Source organism: Lonchura striata, chromosome 6, assembly GCF_050655825.1.
Source record: "Lonchura striata isolate lonStrDom1 chromosome 6, ASM5065582v1, whole genome shotgun sequence".
Taxonomy (NCBI): domain Eukaryota; kingdom Metazoa; phylum Chordata; class Aves; order Passeriformes; family Estrildidae; genus Lonchura; species Lonchura striata.
Window position 1 is genome coordinate 11754248 of NC_140708.1, and position 25719 is coordinate 11779966.

Below are 25719 nucleotides of genomic sequence, written 5' to 3' on the forward strand. Positions count from 1 at the left end.
CTTGAATTGTGTGGGGATCTATTCCACACATGACACACATGCATAACTCCCCTTGGCACTAATGGGAATGACGAACGTGTTGTGAGAGGAGAATTGCCCCCTAAAACTGCAGGAGTGTGAACAAGGTTGTAAATATATCTCAAGGTTCTGGTAACATTAGAAACCAGCCTAGCGAATTTCTCATGGTTTATTATGATATCACCAAATCCCCTCCATGTATTTATAGCCTTGTAATTCACAATTATTCTGGGTCCATAAATGTTTTTGGCATCTGAATGTAGAACTGATACTATTATTTCACATATTATGGTACTGTCCGTGAATGCTAAATTTATTCCAGCACAGACTCCTGGAGTTCATTCATCAGATATTTTATGCTACTGTTCTTTTAATGATTCATTTATCCCTAGTAATATTTGTATTCTGAAGTGTGGCGTCTCCAGCCGACAGCACAATTCAGCTCTGCTGAATTATCTTTTCCTTTCACAGCATAACAAAGTAGAGCACAGCCAAATTGAAGATGGCCTTTAGTACACTGTCAGAACAATACTGCTTACCAAGCATATCCAGACACATTTCTCAAACCACATGTAATGCTCTGGCTGCCAGCATGCTCATAAAGTCATTAACCAGCATCTTAAAATGAGGGTGTGATACATATATTTAAATGTTTAGGAAAATCAAATGTGGGCTCTCCTAGAAGCTTATTTTGAATTTAAGCTTCTACATATATCAACTATGCAGCAGTGCACAGATGTAAAAATTCACCTTGATTTTTCACAAGCTTCTAAAATATACTCCTGCTAAAATCATACATATTACCTATCACTAACAAAAGCCTCTTTATGCCATTAACTATTTGCCCTTCACAATGTTACAGATCAAGACAGACCCAAGCTGAAGGTTTACAGTGATGAAGATTCATTTTTACAAGCAAATTACTATTAGCAGTAAAATTAAGGAGGAACTTACTTTACATGGTACAGATTTTACCAAATGAAGTAAATAAAGGCTATGCTACAAGGTTCTCTAATACAAAACCTGCCCAGTAAGTTACAATTCATGCTGTCACAATTTTTAAATGTATGCTTTTTTTATCACCCACTCCCACAAACCGCACTCCAATTTATACACACACTATTAACCATTGCCTTCCCAAACACCCTCATCAATCAATGCTCTCATCACATAAGGATCACCAAGCCAGCAAAGACAAGTAGGACCCAAATTAACCAAAAGGGATGAAGCAGTCAGAATTGATGCTCTTAAAAGTCAGTCAACAAAGACAAAGCTGCCAGAATCACAGTCTCCTGTGCACCCACAGAGCCCCTCTTGATGCTCACAAAGGTGATACACAGTGCTGGAGGAGATCCCTGGGCTGGGAAGGCACATTTGCTACTGCCCAGTCAGCTGCTGTAGCCAAGCCCCTTCCCACAGTCTTGTCCAATAACTTCCTTTTCTTTCTAGTGTTCCCACATCCCACTTTCCCTTGCTTGCCCAAGCAAAGGTCCACCTTGGCAAGCTGAAGGGCCATCACCTGCTGTTGCTGAGATCTCCGTAAATGCTGACATGGCCATTCACTGACAGCTTTTGCTCCTGTGTACTTGTCCTACCAAAGGATTTCTCAAAAAGAAGAGAAAAGGAATAAAAAGGAAATCTCCACCTTCAAGTTCATATGCACAAAGGATGTTCTCTCTGACAACCTCTCATGATAGAAGACAGGTCATCTATAAGATTAATATTGGATCTCAGAGAAAAAGTACTGCCCTTTCTGCAACAGCACAAGTCAGAACCAGACTAGGACACAGATAATGAGAAGCCAGACACATCATAGTATGCCTACAAAGGGCCAGTTGTCTCTCTGGGCAAGGGAGCCATAAAGAGCAACTCAAGAAGGCATGGAAGGGAGGTGGTGAATAAATTTGTTCTGGCTTTTCTCCTTCTCCCTACATGGGAAACGACGCCTAGATCTGCCCATGGTATCAAGAACCCCACAGAAGAGCCTGAGCATCTCAGCACAGCCATACAGGTCACAAGCCAGCATGGTTCATGGGCTGGTATGAAGACAGCTCCAACTTGATTAATGGAGCACTTGGAGTCAAAGATGGCTGCAGGACTCTAATCCTCGGCTCCAGCAGCACAGAATTACAGCACAGAAAGCAGCCAGGCAGGAAAAAGAGGATGTCCTTGGGGCCCATTCAACTATACCACAACATTACATAGGTGTTGGGTTTACAGATCTCAGTACTCAGCAAATTTTTGGCTGGCTGTGTGGAAAGGGTATAATGCAAAAAAAAAGCATCAGTGATCTGTGAGGGATCACCACATCTAACCAGCAACCATGACACACAGAGGAGACCACTGACCACCTCCCTCCATGGTGCTGGGCAAGGGAAGCGCAGCAACACAAAACAACAGATGTCCCAAACTGGGACCCTGTGGGACCCAGACACATTATGAACAGAAGTGGAAGGTAGATGGAAGGCTGGAGAGGAAATTAGCACCCTCTAAACCAATTATTTAAAAAAAAGAAAGGAAAAAGCAAAAAAAAAAAACAAAAAAGCAAACACTGAGATAAAGCCAGATTCACAGCACAGCAACACTGCACCAGGACACAGACGTTTCCAGTTACTGAACAAAAACCCATGGTCAGTAAGAATTAAATGCAAGATCCAACAGTGACTAGAAGGGAAAAAATCCTGGAGAGCAGACACATGTGGGTTATTACACAGCCTGGCAAGGTCAATCCCCGTGCTAAAACTAGACAAAAATAAAAAAAGCCATCAAACATTTTTAAAGGGACACTGTCCCACACTGGCTGCTTTGACACTGTCTATGAATGGTCCTTATTTTTTTATCTACTTATTTGTAATTATGTAGGCTATCCTGTTCCAGCCAGAGGCTGCAACAAAACTCTTATTGATGGTGCAAACTGCTGCAACTTTGACTTTAAGAGAACGCAGGGCAGTTCTCTAGCTCCACAGGCTAGAGAGTAAAATTTAACTCTTCCTCCTCTTGGTTTGCAGGAGTGATTCCTTCTCTGATGTTTCTGAATAGACCAGAACTGCAATTGCAAATGGCCATGCTCTACATGAACAGGAGTGCCCTGTCATATCAATCTATAATTGAAAATGCTGACACAGTGACAACTGCTATCAGCACAATTCTGATAATCATGTTAGTTTGCTCCTGCTGCAGGAACAGGGAGGGTGGTCAACAACCACTATGAGTTAGGGGCTACCAAGAGGGAAGTTACCCGGGATTTTATTTACATTTCTTGGCATACCTTCCACATTTCAAAGAACAAACTAGTCGCATCCTCAGTTTCCAGGGGGGGATGCTTTCACCCCCTTTCTATAAAAGCTGAAAGGGAAGTCAAAGCTTGATAAGAAATCCCAAACTCTTTGATAAGGCATGCTTGAAGTTTGAGGTGTGCAGTGTTAAACTGCCTTTCAAGAATCACAAATAGATGAGGCTTAACACAATCCAGTGGTGAGTGAAAGGCTTCTGCAGCCAGTGCTGCATATTAAAATGTTTTCAATCTCACCCTCATACCCTTCCTTTGCAATGAAGTAGGCTCTCCACAGGGTAAGGAAGACAAACAACACTTAAAACATCCCAGCACTACTCAGGCAAACAAGTGGCCAAAAGAAGGACAGACAACCTCAGAATAACCCCAACAACCTCCTTCCAGGGAGGTGGAGGAAGATGCAGAGGAGAGCAGCATTGGCTCAAAAGAGAGGGGGAACTGAGGACGGAGAGCCCCAAAATGCCACTGAAGATAGGGTCATCTCCAGGACTGAATTACTGGAAGTACACTGGACATTACAACTGCATCACCTTTCAGCACTTAAAAGGCAGCCAACAACTGAAGCCAGCAAGTATTTGTTAAACTAACTGGTTGACCAGTAATAAAACAAATATTTATCTCTGTCTGTCTGCTCAGCCCCTCAGGTTATCTCTGATCCCAAACATGTTAACACCAAAAGTAAGCAGTAATTAAACCAAAAGAAGGTGTTGAAGCAAGTGAAGCCTTCCTGCTTCACACCCTCTCTGAACAGTCATCCCAACAGAGCTTCCTGCTCCACAGCCTGCTGGTGTTCTTGTCCTGCTGCAGTAGCGCTGGCATGTGCTATAATCTGCACAAACACAGAACAAAAAGGGAGGCCACAGCCTCTTTTTTTCCCAAGGGAGCAGTCTTTCTCCATTCAGGCTCCATGAAGCACAACAGACGAGTCATGTAATAGCCTCATCTACGGCAAAAGAACTGTATCAATTGGGCTGGGTAAAATGAGTGAGAGGTCACTCTGACCCACAAGACAAAAAGCAACATGCGATGCACAAGGGTAGAGAGGGGAAAATGGGATAATAGGACACTTACAGGAGCTTTATCAAGATCGGAATGGCATTCAAGTAGGGCAATGGGGACAGGAAGGCACAAGAAGAGGCAAAGAGTACAGACAGAGAAGAATGGGAGGGGAAGAGAGGCATTATTTAGGCACAAAGTATGCAAAGTGGCTGTACTCTAAATAGCTAATGATTAGTTGGTCAGAAAATTATTGCACCAACTCAAGCCAGGTGAGCCTGAACTGAGCAGCACGCGACAAACAATGAAAAAGGAGAGTCAGCGTCAGAGCAGAAGCCACCACAAATGTCTGAACATGCTACAGCTGCAGATTATCAGTTTTGATCATGGCACAGTTTGACTACATAACTTGATGATCTTCATCTGGTGAAGTCACACCTGCTGGAAGGCCACTGGCAAGAGAAATTGGAAGGGCCATACAACAGCCCAGTGCCCACTGGGGCTGGTAACTGTGCAGTTGGCACCTTCTGGAAAGACAGCTCATCCCTGCTCTGCCTATCCTTCCAAAATCACTGCAATCTGCTGGGGATTGGCCAATTTGTGTGGCAACACAAGGTCCAGCAAGGAAGTGCAATCTTCCAAGTGAAGATATGCAAATTATGAAACTGGTAAAGAAAAGAAAACGAGAGCATGACCCAATCCTGCAGCACCCAGCTCTGCCCAGCAAGCTCCTCTGTAGAGTTCAAAAGAGCTACCTCATGAGAAGTAGGAAACAACTAATGGATAAACAACTATGGATGAGAAAAGCGTGACTGCTAGAATGTACACCACAGCTAGGAGCAGTAGTTGATTTCCGAACAAAGATTCTGATTTTAGACCCTCAAATGTTTGACTGAAATGAAATTAATGAAAGCCAGGACAGGACTGATTGCTAAATTTTCTTTGGGTTTCCCCTTGCTGGACCTGAACAAACAAGAAGTGCGTGCAGCAAAACCCCTTCAGTTCACCAGAACTTTCTCATCCCATTACTAACACTGCAGTGCAGGAACCTTAACCGCCCATTTTGGCGTGAGACTCAAAGAGGATGGATGAAAAAAATTGGCAATGCTAACCTGGGGACCAGACCCAGACCTCTGTCATGACAGAGCCAGAGGGTTGCAAAGTGCCTGGCTGTGGCAGCAGCTCCCACCTCCCTGTCCCAGCATAGGCACAGTGGCCATTTGTTCCATGGCTAAACCCAGGCAGTTTTGCAGCCCAGCCTAACCCAAACCAGCAGAGCTGGCGAGCACTAAATTCAGTCATTTTTCCCTCAGTCTCTTCTCTCAATTTCAGCTCTGACTCCTCTATCTTTTATTTCTTTTTCTAAAGACACATTTAGAGATGAAACCATTCATAACTGCCTATCCACAGACAGTTTGTGGCAGCATAATTGACAATGAGTCTGCTGCAAAAATGAAAATGCTGTTTTAATAACCTTGGCCTAAAATACATTCTGTTGTATGCCTCAAAGGGTTTCAATAAAAAGTCAACCTGTAGAGACATATTTTCTTGGCTTAAACAACAATCCAAAGCATATAAATGTAGTCCAACTATAATGACATATTTATAGGCCAATAAAGCTTACACTGCAGCTTTCATACTTCACTTAAAGGAAGTCTGTAAGAAGCAATGTTATATAAAATAATTTGAATTTTTTTTGAACTATAGCCCAAGGAGTACAAATATGCAACTTTGCCATATTTAACCGATAGTGTTTACATTGCTTAGTTGTTAAACATTTTGTAAAATGAAATAATTCCTCATTTGGAGACTTCCCACTGGTTTACCAAATATGGGTATACAAGTCCATTTATTACAAAGAAAAATTCCCTAAATAATTCTAAAGACAAAAATAAATAACTAGCGACCTCAGTAGTGAATGATTTTATCAGACCAATTCTTCTGGAAAAACAGGTTCTTATGTTCATTATGAATAATACATTCCTGAGCAACTCTATTTTTATATGCTGCATTGTTGTTGCTCTTTATTTTTCCTCAGCATTTGAAAGAAATATTCAGAAAGCTATAAATAGTCTTAAGACATAAACTGCTAGTATTCAGTACTGACATATTTGTAGAAAGGGACAGAATGTATAACATAAATATCTCAACAGACAGAAAGAAGTAATTCTTAAAAATCATTTTTCAGGCTGATATCTTGAAGCTCACACAAAAAAAATGCCATTGCACGATCTTTTATTTAATACAGTCCTAAAGAAAAGTTCTGCATAATTCACTGGTGATAAAAACAACAGTATTTTGCTGAAAAAAAAACCAACCCCAACCCAACAGTTTCTACAGAAAAGAAAGGCAAAGAGAAAGAAAGAAGAAAAAAATTGATTAAAGAAAGAAGAAAAAAAAGAGAAAAGAGGGGAAAGAGGGGGAGGACAACAAAAGAGAATAAAGAACAAAAAAGGAGACAGAACTATCTTGTTTGAATTAGGGTTGACTTTCAGTTATAGGTTCATGGTTTCTACAGGTTGTGGATTAACCAGGTGTTGCCTTAGTTTTGGCTAAGCAAGTGGCCCTGAACACATGGCACAGGGTGTACACTGTTCACACGAGGCCTCACTTTGCCTGGTTGGTGTTTGAAGCTGCCCTGCTCCCAGTAGCAATGTGTTTAATTAAGTATGTTTGCACAGCGACACTTCTCTGGTTCTGTATCAGCCATGTTTTCATTTCATCCGGGTTATTTCACTCCTCATCACTCCTGGATAATGTGTGAAAACTGATTTTGTTTCTTCTGTAAAGCTTTTTTCAGCTCTTTGGTAGGGATATAATTTCCTATTACCTTCCAGAGCTTAATTCAAAAACACCTAGTAGGAAAAGCTGCAGAATCTACTCACTTTTATGGGATTTTTCTGTAATGGAAACATGCCATTTCATAGGAAAAAAGGGGTCCAGGAGATCATGTTGTTTATCTAGGCCTTCTCAACATCTGGTTCAGCAACTTCCTCATCTACAGCCAGGGTTAAACACCAGCATCACGTGAGGGACCTTTGCCTGACAGTGCACCGTGCTCCTTTTACAGTATACAACTCTATTTTAAGAGGAAAGACTACCCCATCCCATTGTGCAGAAGTTATTGCTAATAAATCTTTTGATCACTACAGCTGAGTGCTGCTCTGTTGGCAAGAACTGACTATTGGAAAAGGTCTGAGGGCACACATCCTAACATGCAGCAAAGATGCCCTTTGACAGCAGAGAAGAGAAAACACCAGCAGCTCAAAAGACTCGGACACCCCAGAACATGCTCCTGCCCCTGCCCCCAGCTAGGGACATGACAACTCCCAGAGCAATGTCAACTCTGACCAACCACTCAGAATGAGAGAAGTAAATCCTCTTCGTCTCATGGGCGCTGAACGCCACAGACAAGACAAACACCAGAGCTCATGGACTGCCTACAGAACACCAACTAGGGCTGCTCCATCAGCTTTAAAGATCGCCACTCTTCTGAGTTTTTGTGTCAGATCCAGGAAGCAAAATAGGATTAAATTCTTGGCTCTTTCAAATAGTAAAAAAAACCATCTCAATACCAGATTTAAGAAATTTATTTGATGCCCTTAATAGGCTGGATCAATTGCCTGTATCAATGTATTCAGTCAGCTATAGGTCTTTGTGAACCTTTGGTTTCACTCCTGTCAACCAGTCATTATGAAGATAAAGGCAGTCATAACCAAACATTAGCCAAAATTCCCTTTTCTACTAGAAAAAAAAAAACAAAAAAAACCCAATGCAACAATAAAGCCAGAGCCAGCAACTGAAAATGAGCAACATCAGAATGTGGGGTTATCAAAATTATACCATATAGTTTGCATTCCATGAGCGTTTTCAGTATAACCCCTACTTTGAAAGGCTTAACATGCAACTATAAGCCTTGGGCTTAAAGATAATTTTCTCTGGCTCCTAGGGTAGATAATAGCAATTTCATAACTTACCACAAGGAGTTTTTTGTTTGTTGAAAACAAAAACAAGAAAACATTAGCACACAAAAGTTCTGTCTGAAAAACATTAAGATTCTTCTGACACAACAAACAAATGCAAATAAATGTAGTGCGTAAAGATACCAGAGCAATAGCAGAGAAAATTACTGCATGTAATTACGAACTAGAAGAAACCACAGAGAAAAGCAAAGAGAGAAAGAATTGCATGGCTTATTTTTTCCCTGGACACGCAATGAAAAACAAGATCAGCTTCCAATTGCATTTTAATCTTCCAGCCTACATAGCTAATGGTAAAATGTGAGATAGACAAAAATCACTTCACCATTTGATAAGATCAGAAAAATGAAATGCAGAAGATAAATCTTCTAAGACAGATCTTCAGCTTCATGTAACTTGGCTTCAATGCCAACCTAGTCTCAGCACTATAAAACTGAACTTGGCCCTGCACTCCTGTTCACATAGATACAAAAGCATGTCTTCAAAAGCATTAGGCCTAGCTTTTAATTTCTTACCTTTTCACACATTATGGCCTAAACTTGAAGCTCTTCAAACATGGAACATTTATTAAAAACTTAGAAGAGAGAATGTCCTTGGTATGCACTTCAAAGTGCCATCTCCGACAGCTGTTAAACATCCAAGGTCCCAACACCACAAACAGGCATGCCTACCAACAGGAGACTGATCTCCCTTGGACCTGGGAACCCACCACAGGTATGATAGGTGTGAGTGCCTGTGCAACAAAGCAGTCCCACAGCTGCAAGCCTGTCTGCAACCATCCAAAGTAGCAGAGCTACCAACTCCCTTTCTGAAAACAAACAGAGGTCTGTGTGTGGAGACAGCAGTGGGGTGCTCGCAGAGCCCTGTAACAACATAAAGCTGACAAGGAAACACCATGGAAGGAACACATCCCTACTGAACGAGACACAGAGCCAACCATACAGTCAGGGCAAGCACCAGGAGCACCTACGAGTTTCTGGAAGATGGGACATGACAAGTGAAAGGCCTTTGCTCATCCCTGCCTGTCACAGGTGGCCTCAGGAAGACATGTCAGCTTCCTCTCCCCACAGTGTGCAGCTCTGACCTGATCCCCCAGCCTGCAGAGCCCCAAGGAGAGCCTGTGACAATTGTTTGTATGCACATCTGCAGGGCTTGAGCCGTACTGCTGGGGGCCATACAGACAGGTATCACAGTGTTAGCCCACACCAGTCTGCAAGGAGCTCGAGATGAGCTCACTACCACCACTCATCCCACACAGGTATCTCATCGCCACACCTCTGCCCTAGGCTCAGACATACCTTGGGAATCTGCAGTGGCATGGCAGGATCAGGCTCATCTGTTTTCAAAAGACTCTCCCACAGGCCCCTTCCCACAACAGAAAGTAAGGGATACTCACCAAGGTCAGCCTTTTCCTTCAGAATATCTTTGAAGTTCAAGCCACTGTTCAGTGTGGATTGTCTGTATCTTGTCAAGGCCTCTTTCTGCCCATTCTTCCCCACATCCATGGGCTGGACTGGCTCAGCCCGGAAACCACACTTCCATTTGGAGAAATCGGACTGTGCCCATTTTGCCAAGTCCTCAAGCTTCACAGTAACTTTTTCTGAAACAGCAATAACTTCATCCTGCAAGAAGTGATCAGATGAGAATACAAGATGTCACTCTGGGCTCCCCGATGACTGAGAAACCAGTAATATCATCCTGCACTGACTCCTGCAAAAGCCTGTCTTGCTGCAGGCTGAGTAATTTTTCTGTATCACAGAATAGCTAGCACTTAATTTATTCCTCTTGCCACCTAAGTGGAAATATTAGTTGTTTACTTGAAGCAAATATACACCATCTAAAGACAATTTCTAGGACCAGGGCAATGATCCTAAAAGGCATTTGAAATGCAGGTTGCCAAATCACATTCTGTATAACCCAAAGCCTTGAGGGAAAGTTGCTTTTTAGGTGCAATTAGCTGCAAATGTAAAAATTCATGGCTGGATGACTAATGGTTATAGTTAGTCCTGAAATAAATGGGCTAAGTAAATCTCGGATTCTTGGAACTCTGACTCACCAGAAAATTCCTATGTTTATGGTACATTTTCCCTTGGCTTATACACAAATATTGAATTTAACTTTTGTCCTTAAAATTAAATAAAACTGTGATGTAATCCCTAAAGAAATACTACATAAATGTGCTTCCCACCAAAAGAAACTTGCACATTCTCATGTTTCTTAAAACCTTTTTCAAGATCAGAAGTGCAATTTTTTTCCCCCTTCTAAAACATACAGTCTAAGAAGAGCACTTAAACTTAGTTTAGCCTCCAGAACATACACTCAAATTAAACAGTCCTAATTGGTGGATTTTAACCTTCCAGGAAACAATCAACTCCTCTCAGTCATGATGAATAAGCAGAATATTTTACAGCTGACTCCAGTGAGCAAGGGATCAAGAAAGCCTCAAAAAATAAACAAACAAACATACATATCCAGCAAGATACACTCCAGATTTTTTTGTTAAAACAGCAGAAATAATTTATGTTGTAACAAGAGCTGGCTGTACACCACACCTTGCCCACCACACATTTCTAACACTAAACAAGGTTACAGTTCTTGAAATAAATAAACCACAATCCAATTTTTCTCTCAAATAAACATAAGTATTTGCAAAGGGAAGATAAATTCTTTGAGTTATTAAACAAAGGGAAAAGCACGATTGAGTCTTTCTGTGTGTTTTTTTTTTTTGTCCACTGAACACATTCCTCAGGAAATAAAATACTGCTCAATGGAAAAAAAAAAAAAAAGAGCTTTATTGTGACAAGTTGCATACAATACAAAACCTGAAGTAATTCTAGTAAAAAAACAGATCTGATATTCCACTCTTCTTTATATAATACAAAACTGTTTTATAAGCAGGCACCTTCATTACATTTAGTGCAATAACAAATATTTGGTCAGAAGTGAACAGCATGTTTATATGCTAAGCAAGCTTGTAATAAAATCTTTTCCTTTATCGCTGCACAGCATAAGAGCCTCCACCAAACAACAAACAATAACAGTGATGCTTTAAATCTCTGTTTATGACAAACGTCAATACTTTGTAAACAAGCACTGGGTACTACAAAGTACAATTTCAATGGATGGTTTCACCCAATTTCATTACACCATCCACTTGAAATAAAAAAGCTGTAGTTGCTATGCATTTTATAGCTATTACATGGTGATTATTAAATGTCAGAATGGAAAAAAATAATACATATATATAAATATCAGCCTGCCTGCAGACAGTCTCAGCAATTTCTGGATGAACTCCTCTCTTAGGATGTTGAATGCCATCACTAGCTACTGTACAATTCCTCATATTCCATACTGAAGAAATCTACTTAGCAGCAGTTAAATAAAAAAATGCAAAAAACCAACAAAAGCCTGACTTGGAGATCAGACATGCTTCTGGTTAAAATATTATTTTCCAAATAGCTCTCATGATCAAATGATTATGATTTCAATTACTAGTTTCTTCAGATCCTTTCCAAGAACTGGTATGACTAATTTTGGCTGGCATACAAAGTAAGCCCAGCAGACAATTTATTAACCAAAAGAAAAGTACAATCACTATTACATCATCAATGAATAAACTTGTTTTTGAGAATACAACCTTTGCACACATGCACGTGATGTGTACATAGGAGGAAAAAGAAATCAAACTTTAAAAAACAAACAAACAAACAAACAACAAACAAAAAACCAAACCAAACCAAACAAAAAAAAAATCACACAAAAAACCCCCCAAAAAAGCCCTACTGTACCAAGGGTGAAGCATACGGATGCACTCTGTCCAGGCTGCCATGGAGGGGGAACTGCAGAGGAGCAGGGGACCTTTTGGGGAGCTGAGGAAAGCACACCTCAGCCATGAGATTCCTGTAGCAGCAGCACATCCAGCCATGGGAATTTGGGGTGTCCAGCATCCCCACACTGATGTGAGGGGCCAGGAAAACAAAGACACAGCAAAAACGCCACTCTGCCACCCCTCAGCACAGTGCCACCAAGCCTCCAAACACAGCCACAGAGTGCAAAGAGGTGCCCAGGATGGCACCAGGGAGCAGCCCAGCACAAATACAAAATACAGAAGGAGACCACGCTGTCCCTGTGCTGTGACAAGGGCTCTGGGCTAAACCTCCCTCCACAGCTGCTGGCCCCTTGTCAGGGCCACCCAGTCACCTCCACACCAGCTTTGTCCCCAAGGACAGCTGGTCACCCCTGCATCAGCTACATCTCTAAGGGCACCAGGCTGGTCCCAAATCCCTGTCCCTGAGGGCACCAGATCCCCAAATCCCTGTCCCTGAGGGCACCAGATCCCCAAATCCCTGTCCCTCAGGGCACCAGGCCCCCAAATCCCTGTCCCTGAGGGCACCAGGCCCCCAAATCCCTGTCCCTGAGGGCACCAGGCCCCCAAATCCCTGTCCCTGAGGGCACCAGATCCCCAAATCCCTGTCCCTGAGGGCACCAGATCCCCAAATCCCTGTCCCTGAGGGCACCAGGCCCCCAAATCCCTGTCCCTGAGGGCACCAGGCCCCCAAATCCCTGTCCTCCCCCTGCACTGCCAGCGATCCCCACAGCGGCGTCGGGGAAGCGTGGCCCAGCTCACTTTTAGGCGGGAAATGGAAAGATGACCTGAATCGCCTCAGAGCCTGCCTTGGTTGGCCCTGCCTGCCACACAGCAGGACTGGACAGACCTGCTCCCCTCCCTCACCACTCACTTCTGACCCAGTTCACACAGAATTGTCCACATTCTTCCCAACTCCTCAAACAGGCAGATCAGACTGCAGGCCTCCTCTGCCAGGGCGGGCGTCACCCACCAGCGTGGGACTGCATCGCCACGGGCGCTCCCACCCCGGCGCCGCGCCATGCCAGCGCTGCCACCGCGCAGGGCACGCGGGTGCTCCAGCCTCTGCTTCCCCAGAGCCCGAGCCACGGGCAGCTCCAGCAGGGCTCTCCTGCCCACATTTTGGCAGTCTGCTGACACAAGAGGTCATCTGCCCTTCCGCCACCCAAGCAAAGGTGACCCAACTGTCTCAGCAGCCCTGGAATTTCAATGTGCCTTGCCGTGCCTTTACACATTCTTCAGCAACCTCTCCAAGCGCTCAGCCCCAAACTGCTGTGGTGTTTTGGGGTTTTTTTTTTTGAGCAGCAGGTGACAAAAGGGTCCTTCTCCTTTTTGATTAAGCCCTGTGTCACAACGAAAGTTGTTCTGGGACCTGTCAGCCACAGAAGCTCTTGCAGCCCCCTTTGGTATCAACCACTATCTACTGCCACCATCCTTCTAGAGAAACCCCTTCACTGAGATGACAAAGGAATACACATGCTGAAAAAGTAAAAACCAGGTACGTAGTGACACATGACTAATAAACCTTTAGAAGATTAAAGAAATCTGCTGTATAACCTTCATGTCATTCATAATTATATCTCTGTGTAAACATGAAAAACCACCCACGTTGCAAACAGTGCATATATATCTCTATCTATACAAAATCAACTCATCATGTATTAGCTATGCTCTGAAGTGATATGTTTATGAGGTCTCCACTGCACAGTTAAGTCTTTAATTACCATTTTTTTCTGCTACAGCAAGAAGAGAAAACAACCAGCAGAGATTTCAACTCTGCTCAGGATTTATCTGGTGGACCTGACCAACTGATCAGTGTTCCAGTGGACCAATGGTCTCAGCCACAGTGTTGTCTAAATCTTTAAATAAGCACTGACTATAGAAAGAGGCACTTTTTTAGCTGCTTCTATAAAAACGGTTATCTAGTCAGCCTGCAATTTTAGCATGACTTCTAAGACTTCTGAGCAAAGTACAATTCTTTCACCTATCAAGTAGAAAATGGGGAGATGGTTAAGAAGGATGGCGATACAAACCCTTCTCATTCATCTATTGTTTTTTTAAGAGCATACTAGATTTGCATTTCCAGAGAAGTCATCCAGGGAGAAGAGGACAGCATCTTCTCGAGAGCCATTATGCTTAAATATTATGTCACTGTTGTCTAAGCAACCATCACAGCCTCGTGAAAGCACAGAATGCTATATTGCCTGACTCAGCAGATGGCTGAAATATATTCAGGGAAACAGGTCAGGTAGTTACAATAGCTTAAAGCAGATAATTATTTTTTAGAAGAAATATTAACTCTTACAAGGCAGCGAGTCACAGGGCAGTTCAGGGAGGTCATACATCTTGATTGCACACCCACATATGGTACGTCACAACTCCTTACTCATTGCCAATAACTAGGAAAGATTTATATTTTAGAGACATTGAGGCAGCCTTAAAAGAATTACAGCAACTGAGATATCTCAAAATTTTGACATGCTGAGACTGTTTTCACTCCAGTACTTCCAGAGGTCATTTAAGGAATTCTGGAGGGCATGAGCGAGTCAAACACCTGCTTGGCTGTCTCCTAACATCAAATATGTGGCCTAGAGAGAAACAGGAGATGTACTGTAAAAACTCTTGCTGATAATTACAGGAGACACTGCATGTCATTTATCGGATCAGTATGATTTGAATTAGAAAACATCTTCAAGCCTTTTCTGTGAAATCTTTAGCACACTAGATAGCTGGGGATGTGTATTTTACAACCCACTACATTGCTGATGAAAACACATTCATCCGCAGGAGCAAAAAATACAGTGTGACTCTTACGGACTGCATTCACCAGGGATAACAGAACTGTTATTTCATTTGGGCATAAAGGCCTCCCTTATTCCAGGCTGGTTTTACACCCCACTATGAAGGTTTTTGCAATTTAAGTGAAAAGGACCTTCCTGTACCATGTGTATCTAACACAGCAGTTCTCAACTCAGGAATCCCGTTCCTTGCTCTAGACCCCTTGGAGGAGCAGGAGGTCATGCTGAAGATAGGCAGAAGGGAAGGAGGGGGCTCGCCAATTAGCACCTCTCCTGTAGGAAGGCATTTACCTGGATGTTTGAGGGAAGTACCATCAGCTTTATCTGACAGCACAGTCAAAACAAAAAGGTCCTGATCACGGTCTTTAGTCCAGAGCTCTTCTCTGCCATACAGATACCATAAGAGCTCTGGGACAGCAGCAGAAACCAGGTCATCTCAATTCATCCCTAACCCACTCACCCAAAGTCACTCAAGAATCTGAACCCAGGTCTCCAGAAGCATCTCCTAAAAGCAGTACTTCTTCCAGGGAGCATACCCAGCTCTAAAGAGGCAGAGGCCCGATTTGCTCTGAGAGACTTCCTCAGAGTGAAAAAGTCCTGTCTCCTTACTGCTGCAGTGGGCTGGGAATATACACAAAAGTTCTTAAGACTGCAGGACCACAAACTGGCTAAAAACCTGGCTGTGTTGTGGAAAAGGCCTGCCTCTGAGATGTGCCCTGTTCAGCCACCCTTACCGGGCACATGAAGGACTCTCCTGCCATATACTCCCCTGTTCTTCCAGCAGAAGCCTTGTAAGCATGCTGCTGATCTGGGGACTGGGGCACAGCTCTGCCAGGTGGGAATTGCTCCTCCTGTTCCACAGGTGGGACCACTGAATGGCAGGGAAGCCTCACAAGAGGCTCCAAAGCTTGGCACAGGCAGGGGCAGCCTTCTTTCCCCTGACCCTGCTCCGAGTGCCTCATTTGGTGCCATCTCCTCATGCATCCCCTAGCCCAGGGCAGACAGGTGTCCCAAAGGATTTGTGGAGCAGAACTGACTGCTGGAGTCTGGACCTGCTCCCTGGAGGTGCCTACAAACAGGGACCTACAGAGACCACTGCTTTCCACCCATGAACCCATGGGGAGGGCCTTGAGAAGGGAAATGCACAGATCAGAAATTTACCTGGCACACTAGAGAATTTTAAAGAGGCCAAGGCAGAACCTTTCATCTGTTAATCCTTCCCTAATTACTTTAAAGGGCTATAATGATCTTGTTAAATTCAGGTGACAGGTATTTCCGCAGCCTAAGCACAGCTGCACAGAGCTGTCTGAAACTCACACTGATGTTTTCATCCCTTCCAGGGTCCAAAACCAAGTAAAAAGACCAAGCTGAAGGACATGGCTGAAGCATGTGAGGACCTATAGTTTTTGCTTTCCCTTGTATTAGCAAGCAGCATTTTCTACATGAGTCAGTAATTCCAAAGCAAGACATGCAAAACAAGCTGGGGCAGAAAACCACCATGTCTCTGCAGGATGCTTTTTGGGGTCCTGCTACATCTGTGTCCAGAAGAGGGACGGCTGAGAGCAGCTCAACATGACATTTCTACTGGGAGCCTCCTCCTTCATGACTGGGGTGTTTTTTTCTCCCTCCTCCCACTCCCAGCCAGAGGTTCAAATTGAATTTATATCTGTCATTGCAGATAGAAGTTCTGACCAAACAGAAAATAGGCTTCAGTCAAAATGTTTTGCCGTCAGATAGCTCACAGATCTCAAAGAGCTGTTTTAGTTTAGGCAAGTTGACAAGCAATTCATTCCTGATTTTGCCTACTACAGTTACAGTACGAGAAGCTTTCCTCATAGATTACATAATTATATTTTTTCTTAAAAAGGAGTACATGGCATTACCAGGTTTAAATTATGCAAGCTTATTCTTTTGTCTTTTGTTATATTGTGTTCTATTGTGCTGGTAAAACAATATGTGCTTTAATTAGCAAATATCTGTAAATAATTTACTTGCTTTTCATACAGCAGAACAATGGAGCCAATTTTCACATACATCCACTGAGCATGTCTAGAGGGTTTCTTGCCAGAACCTTCCATTGTTTAGTATCTGTATCAATCTGCCCATCATTAGCAGCTAACGTTCAACAACCCAGTAAGACATTAAAGTTTTGGCCCCCGGGTGTAGCCCCAAGCCCCCAGATCCGAGGCTACACTTCGCAAAGAAAGATTAAAACATCCAGAAAATGAAAACAAACTCTTTTATTATCTATAACCCTGGCACCTTCGCATAGAAACATGGATGCCTGCCAAGCATTAAGGTCATTGGATTAATGCCATAAAATGCCGATGTTCATCTGACCTTCTGACTGCATTTTAGCTACAAATAAAAAGCTCAACTTGATACAACACTATGAATCACACGAGTGTCTAGGCTGTGCAGGGTTAACGCTGGGTGTGAACCCACACTGCACATGCACAAACACACACACACAAAGAAAAAAAACTCTTAAATCAAGAGTGGATGACTGTTCAGAGACTTAAGGCATTGTTATTTTGAATGCGAATGAAAGGGCCAGAACAAGCATTGCAAGAATATTTCAATTATGTATTTCCCAGAACTACATCTCTGAGCAACTAATGCAAATATTGTTCCCATAGCAGTAGAACTTCTTCCCGAATAAAAGCATACGAGAGCTTGAATCAGAACATACTTTCTATATCATTCGCATATTGTTTGAATATTATTAAAAATGCAAAATCTATGTATGCGTTACTCTCCTGAGCAATACAGTAATTATGATTAAGGGACAAGCAGCACAAAAAGAGCCAATTTATCTTACTTGCGCTTAGGAATACTATTGTGTAACTAAGCAACTAAAGACAAAATATAGTCTAATTAATTCACTCCTATGCTTATTTAAAAGACACAATTAGAACATTTTTATTTTCCAGCCTGCACAGTATCTCAACATGCTTGAGGGTGTACCATGTGAGGCCTATTATTCTCCAAAGACAAGAGTTTAATGTTTAGTGCCACTGATCAGACTGGGAACAGCAACTCTGGAAAGCAGTGGGTGTATTTTACAGTCTGAATACACAGGGAAAGGGAGGAAAAGAAAAAAGAAAATGAAATAAAATAAAAAGTTGTTGTGGGTTTTTTTTGTTTTTTTTTTTAAAGGAATGTGCCTTAAATGATCAGATATTCCAGACTGCTGGCTAATGGCTAGCAACATGTGGCTTCTCTAAGTAATATCATTGCCCTCTCCTTCCTTTGCCAGCATATGCTACTGGTGGCAAGAGAGATAAAAATATACAGAGTGGATATGCAATTACCAAACCCACGATATTTTATGACAAATGCCATTTCTCTAACACTGCTATTACAGTGTGCCTGATTTCTAAAGCTGAATTAATTTGAGCAAGTGTACATTGGAGATTGATGCTATTAGCATGATTTTTAAAGCACCCTTTAATAATCATAATCTGCATGTTTGAAACGTGTTGCCATTACCAGTGTTGACAGATACGAGCAAAAGGCACACACCGTGGAGACTAAAACGAGGCTATTCTCATTCCAAATAAGAGTGCACAGATTCCTACGTCTCTAAAAAACCAGAATGTATTACTGTGCAAAGGGAGTAGCACATTTTTCTAGGGGGGGTGGCAATAAAGCACTGTTGATATAATACACCATGCCTGGGCCAGCCTATGCTACCTTTAGGCACTGGGGTAGGACCCCTGCAAGTGGAGAGCCCCTACAAAATGAGCCAGGCTTTCAAGGGATGCTGTCAGCATCTACCCCAAAATGAAGAGAGAACAAAACCACTGACTCCCTTAACTTTCTGGAAGAATCTCTTCTGCAATTACAAATGACACACATCTATGGAGTGACTTCTTTTTTTTCCTTTACCCCAATTATTCTGAAAATGCAAAATACTTCTAGGGAAATAATTACAGGAAACTAGCTCTCTCCTCTCCTCTCTATGAGCAACGCTTACTCATGTAAATTACTTGCATGAGTAAGGATTATTTGCAAGGCGAAAAGCATTGCATCAGATCCCCAGTTTGGGAGAAGAGATGAAATCAACATGAGTTTGTAGTAAACTTTGCTGCTGATGAATGAACCAAAGGCAGATCCCCACTGACAGTCCAGCCTCAATGGAAGCAGCATTCACCACAACGCAGGGCAGTGCAGGGAATGGCATACCATGTAAAATGAATTCATTGCTTGTTTACAGTTTTTTAGGAATTGTATGCCTCACATCAAATACCATCCCCGGACTTAATGAGTATCAACTTTGAAATGTATTTTTAAGCCTAGTCTAACTAATGCCAACACCTTTAAAAACATGAAAACACAGGCACTAACAAGCATTTTGCTCTACAACTGCTTTTGCAAAGGTCAGTCATTCCACAACACCACACTACCCCTTGGAGAAGTAAATGCAGAGAGCAGTAAATGAGCTGGAGGAAGGTTTGGCCGAGACGCTGTGAGCTGGAGGGTGAGCCCACCTTGTGCCACCTGAATGCCACAGGACTAGGGCACTGCACGAGGGGCCTGGGCAGGTGCTTTCTGACAGCACACAGCTTCTCACACGTGGGTGCCAGCAAAGCTGGGGCTTGCTTTCCACATGCACCCCATGAAACTATTTCAAACACAATGGCGTGCCCTTAAAGGCACTCCCTCTGGATCTCCACAGGCTTCCAAGGATCCTATTCTGACCCCTGTGTGAGGCACCTGCCGTCAAGAAGATCTCAGCCCATGTGGAAGGTGACACGGGACCGCACCAGACCAGAGCGAATGAGAAAACCAAGGCAAGGTGGTGACTTCCTCTACCAGAAGACACTGTTTTGGCAATGGCCCTGTAGGGATGGAGGAGAATCACTTCTTCCCTGCTAGAGGGAGAAGAGAGAAGGCTGCTCTTGCTCTCTGGCCAGTGCTGCACCTGCTGCAGCGTCTGGGCTTGATGGTGAGGTGGGAAGCATCGTGCCCAGGCTGCTGTATTTTGAAAGCAGCAACAAAGTTTTCAGTAAAGTAGAACAAAACTCTTCTAGTTCACCTAGCAGCGGCCTCACAGGCCTTGCTGCTCTTACAAAAGTGTCTCTACTGTTCCTGAGCAGCGAGACCCTTGGTCTACGTGTGATGGCAGAGCTGGTCCCAGCCTCTCTATGCATGTTTCCTTGGGATGCCATGAGCATCAGGGTCAGAATCACCCGTACCTGCTGCATGTGAGCAGCTCCATCCCATGTTCATCATCCACTGAGACTCCCTGAGAAACAATCTCTGTCAGCTTCTGGCATCAAAAGGCAGTTTTTCCACTGTGGTGATGGGGATGCTGAGCCTTAGGTGAAAAAAAGGGTCCTGAAGCAGAAGCACACCTGGGCTTGAACCTTCCTTGGATCTGGGCAGCACATGGAAACATCCGGTTTCAGCAGCAATTGGGGTTATATTTAAATCTGGATGATGAATTCAGCTAGCTATAAAAAGACTTATATTTACACTTATTGCTGATTAGCTCAAACATTTGGCAATCAGATAAAATATGCCATCAGAAATTTCTGAGTAACAGAAGGATTACATCTCTCCTTGCTTCTCCTCCCTCCTTACAGCCACTAGCTGAATATTGTCACAGTGTCAGCGCCGCTATTACGGAAAACAGGCGGCCAGCTGCTTCTATTAATCACGCTGCTAGCGCAGGTAGCTGCTGGAGACCGTGCCCAAATCTCTGGTGGGCTCGATCACAAAACTGCAATTCAGCCACTTGCTCCCCTCCCCAACAATTCCAGTGGCAGCGAGCGCCCCGTCACCCTTTGCCTCGGACATCGCAGGTTTGCAGTACATGCTTAAGCACTGGCTCACTCCATCCCTACTCCCTGAATGCACAACGAGGTATTTTATCCCATCAGAATCCCACACCACAAATAAGGTCCCCTCTGATGGCAATAAGCCACATCTGACTCAAGAGCCACATCTCCTGCAGAAGGAGCCAGTGTTAGGAAGCCCCATGACCCCAGAGGTGGCCCTGCTGCCCCTTTGGGGACCAAGAAGAGTGTCATTTACCGAAGGGATTGGGACCTTGGGGTGCCAAGGGGAAACAGCTGCCCCTGCCCCCCAATGAGAGCAGTTACCCCCAGCCAGCCAGCACCCAGCCTTTTGTCTCTCTGCTGCCTGCACATCCCCAAGCACTGTTCAGATTGTTCCAAACTATTAAAAATCAATCATAAAAAATCATTCCTATGTCTATAAACAAGTTAATGGAGTAAGTGAAAACAAAGTACATTTCTTAATGGGAGTGTTATGTTGCCCTCTCTAGGCCCTGGCTCTCAGCGCCGGTTTCTGTAGGCTCCCTGCCAGAGAAATATCACTCAGAGCTGTTGCTGTTGCTGCTGCTGCTACTCTGCTAATGAATGACTAACTTAGGCCAGAGGGGAAATGACATCACCGGGGTGTAAAACACAACTGCATTAGGAAACTTTTTACCTGCTTTACATTTGTCATAATTATTCTACACAATACGGCCGGCATTTGCATAATTTCAAGGCGTGCCATTATCTTAATTGAAAATTGTTTTCATATGGTTGAATAATGCAGAATGACATCAGTTAAAGCCGCAATGAAATGCACAAGTATAATCACACGGCTAATTACTAGCGGTGTTTGCATGTAAAAATAAATAAAATCGCGCGTATTATTAGGAAGGTACATGCAGCTGAGAACTCTCGTACCAGAGCGGTGTTTTACTCGTAATGGTAGGATTAATTTTCTCTGATGTTCCTACCACAGTAACATGAGCTGATCATTAAGGCATATTAAAATGATTTGTGTCCCTTTCCCCACCCCCCTGCCTTCCAAATATCTTTCATTTTACACACACACGAGACACGCAGAGGCACAGTTTTAAATAGTCACCACGGGCAATTTCAGAGCATCCATTGCTCACTGTCATCTCCCTGATTCTTAGGAAAAGGCTCCCTTATCTCGGCGGCACGCACAGAAAATTAAAGTGAAGGGGTGGCAGCGAGCGAAGGTGGCTCTGAGACGAGTTTCGGCTGCGTACGCGTGTGTGCGGGTACAGGGCTACACCGGCACCTACAGCCACGCGTGCCTCCGAAAACAACCCCTGCGGACAGCCCCCCCTCGGACCCAACCCCCCCCGGCATCTCCAACAGAAGTTCCCCCAAAACATCTCGTCCTCCTCCCACCGGGTCTCCAGCCCCTCTCGGGGACACTGGCCGTCCCCGCAGCCCCCTGCCTGAGTACCTCACCCGTCCCCAGCCCACAGACTGAAGCGATGAATTTGAAAAGCAGATAACGGGAGGGCTCGGGGCTGGGGCGGGGCGGTGCGGGGCTGCGCGGCCCCATCCCGCGCTGCGCGGCCCCACCGCGGGCTGCGCGGCCGCCGGCGGAGGGTGCCGGCGCGCCGCGCGTTTGCGCCGGGAGCGCGGCGGCTCCGAAATACGCCCAGGCATATCTGCAAGTTATTTGAATGTATTATTCCCGTACCTGTCATTTATCACTTTATTCAACACGTCCCTGCCAGCAAGAGAGCGTTTGATCTCCCTCTGCCTCCATTTCGTAATTTCCGCCCTCTTAAACATATCGAATACTTAAAAAAAGCCCCGAACAATATAGAAATTCCCCCCAACGTGTTTTTTTTTTTTCTCCCGCTTCTCCGTGTGTTTTGCTTTTGGGGTTTTTGTGTTTTGTTGGGTATTTTTTTGTTAAGGAAGCAGAGGGACCGGGCGAGCCCGGCACACACTCCGCTGCCCGCCGGGCCGGGGCCGCCCGCAGCCCGACCCCCTCCCTTCTTACCCCGCCCGCACAAGTTCCCGGTCAGCGCGCACCGGTGCGCCCCGACGGCGCGGCCCCTCCGCGCTGCCCCGCCACGCGCGGCGGGGAGGGGGACGCGGGTGGGGGGAGCCAGGAGAGGGGGGAGCCGAGCCCGGGCATGCAGGTGGGGACGGGCGCGGGGGAAGGGGGGCCGGCGCCGCGTTTACCACCTCGCCATGGTCACTGGTCCTGCCCTGGGGGGTGTCCTCGGGGAGAAAATAAAGTTTGGCGCTGGAGAGAAGTTGCCGGCTGGTGCGCTCCTCCCAGAGCAGCTGCAGCTCCGCGATGCAGGCGGGCTCCTCCGCGCGGCACCGCACGAAGAAGAAGTCGCCGAGGGAGAGGACCCGCGCCCGGCCGCCGCCGCGGCGCTGGAAGCGGAACGCCCTGTAGAAGACGTAGGGGCCGTGCGAGCCGCACGGGGCGCCGACCCACTGCGGGGAACAACAACACGGCAGCGGCATCAGCGCCGGCTCCGCGCCGCGCCGCGCCGCGCAGGGGCAGGAGGAGGAAGAGGGCGGCGGGAGGGGAGCGCGGGAGGGAGGGAGGGGGCTCCGCGGCGGCGGGGGGCGCGGGGCGGGGCGGGGGCGCGGGGCGGCGCGGTACCTGCAGTGCGCTGCGCTCCATCGCGGCTCCGGCGCGATTGAACTCAACATTCTCCCAAACTTGTTGGCGTGAATGGAGCCCGGCAGGTCCTGGCAGGGCGAAGCCGGCCCCGCCGCCCGCCGCCCCCCGCCGCCGCCGCCCCCGCGCCGCCCCGCCGCCGCCGCCGCCTCCCGCCCCGCCGCGCGCGGCGACGCCCCCCCCCGCCGCCCGCCCCCCGCTCCGCCGCCCCGCCGCCGCCCCGCCGCGTCCCGCCGCCGGCGCCACCCGACGCCGGCCGGGCCCCCGACGCCCGCCCGGGCCCGGCAAAAATGCCGCGGGGCGGCGGCGGGCCTCGGGGGGGCGGCGCGGAGGCGGCGGGGCGGCGGCGGGGCCGCTACCCGCGCCCGGCGATTTTTGGGGGGCCGAAAGGGCGGGCGGGCGCGCTGGGGATCTGACAGGACCTGCCCGTATATGTCTAATATAAAGACCATTTCCTGCGGCGCGAGGGGCGCTGCTCGTCCGCGCGCGCCCGGCGGGACCGCCCGCTCCCACCGCCCGAGCCCGCGCCCACCCCCGGCAGCCGCGGAGCGCACGGCGGGGGCTGCGCCCCCCTGCCGCCCCCCCGGCGGCCGCGGAGGGCGGGCGGCGCGTCCCTCATTTATTTATCGCTGTTCCCCGGGAAGGGATGGAAAGTGGGTTATCGATTATATAAACACATCAATATTCATGGCGCTGCGCGGAGGGACGCGGCTCGGCCGGAACAGACAGCGCAGGGGGAGGGGGAGCGCGGCGGCGGCGATGGGCGCGCTCTCCCCGCGCCCGCGGACACGGGCGCGCAGCGGCACGTGCCGGCGCTGCCGCCGCGGCGCCCGGGGCGATGGCTGCGCGGGCGCGGAGGGGCGCGGGCGGCGGACAGGTGGCTGCGCGCCCCGCAAAGAGGGGCGGCCCCTTACCTGCGCCCCGCCCGCCCCCTGCGGCGGCGCCCCACGTCGGGGAGAGCCGCCGGCCCTGCGCGCCCCGCGCAGCCCTCGCTATCCTGAGGCGGGCAGCTCGGGGCGCCGCCGGCGGCCCCAGCCGCGGGAGCCCCGGCCGGCCAGAGGGGCGGGCACCGCGGGTCCCGCACTTGGTCCCGCAACGGCGCAAGGGCCGTTCCGCAGCGCCGGGCACGGAAAGTTCCCATCGGGGCTCCGGGAGCTGCATCCCTGCAGGTAGATGCTGCTGCGGCGAGCGGGCTGCGCGGCCTCCCGCGCCCGCGGAGCCCCCATCCGCCCAGCCCCGGACAGGGACTGACGGGTCATTCTGGGGGAGCTCTGTCCTTCTCGCCCTTTTCCCTGGGGACTCCATCACTGCGCGCCAGCGCAGCCAACCCCGGCTCCGCGGGGCAGGGGGTAGAGAGCACTACAAAGCGGCTCCGCGGGGACCGAGTCCCCCTGCGCTTTCCTCAGCAGCGGCACTTTCTTCCCAATTTTTGTCTCATTCTCCTCCCCAGCTCCCTCCGCCGGCCCTGATCCCAGGGGGAGGGGGGATAAGGGCGGGCACAGGCTCGGAGCCGCCCCGGCGGAACGCCGTGAAACGGAAACAAATAAATAATTAAATAAACAAATAAACAAACGAGCAAATAAATAAATAAATGGATGCGATCGTTAATAATGACGCCAGCGGTGACGTCAGCGCCGCGTGCATCACGACACAGCGCGCGCCACGGGGGGCAGCAACAAGTGCGGGCGGCGCCGCGGGCGGGGCGCCCCCTGGCGGGGAGCTGCTGCCCGGCGCGGCGCGGGCGGCGGGGCAGGACAGAGGGACGGCGAGGCAGGACAGGGGGACGGCGGGGCAGGACAGGGGGACGGCGGGGCAGGACAGAGGGACGGCGGGGCAGGACAGAGGACGGCGGGGCAGGACAGAGGGACGGCGGGGCAGGACAGAGGACGGCGGGGCAGGACAGGGGGACGGCGGGGCAGGACAGGGGGACGGCGGGGCAGGACAGAAAGACGGCGGGGCAGGACAGGGGGACGGCGGGGCAGGACAGGGGGACGGCGGGGCAGGACAGAAGGACGGCGGGGCAGGACAGGGGACGGCGGGGCAGGACAGAAAGACGGCGGGGCAGGACAGAGGGACGGCGGGGCAGGACAGAGGACGGCGGGGCAGGACACGGCCCGTGCCCAAACCCCGCCGGGACCGAGGGGCCCTCCCCGCTGCAAGCCGTGAAGTGCGGTGACGGGAGCCCCTACGCGGGGCGCAGGGTTCGCTTGGCCCCGAGGAGCGGGAACGGAGAAAGCACGGGAATTTGGGCAAGGTTCGCACCGCTGCCGTGAAGGTGAGGGATTCATCTTGACAACCCCGGTGCCCAAGCCTGGCTGGGATGCTTGGTGCTTCTCC

The 25719-nt window shown here is 47.6% G+C and overlaps 1 protein-coding gene across 9 annotated transcripts in view; it reads right to left on the reverse strand.

Moving 5' to 3' along the window:
* The window catches only part of ARID5B (AT-rich interaction domain 5B), a 156314-nt gene that overhangs the window by 93941 nt on the left and 36654 nt on the right, over window positions 1–25719 (reverse strand). For 5 of the 9 annotated variants that reach the window (XM_085583196.1, XM_085583193.1, XM_085583195.1 and 2 more), the window contains one exon: window positions 9683–9908. In XM_085583196.1, coding sequence (XP_085439322.1) covers window positions 9683–9908 — 226 coding nt within the window. Of the gene's footprint in view, window positions 1–9682; window positions 9909–22931; window positions 23283–23364; window positions 23517–25719 lie in introns of those variants that run through there. The other 4 variants (XM_021535382.4, XM_021535394.4, XM_077784519.2 and 1 more) reach the window with 4 other exon arrangements.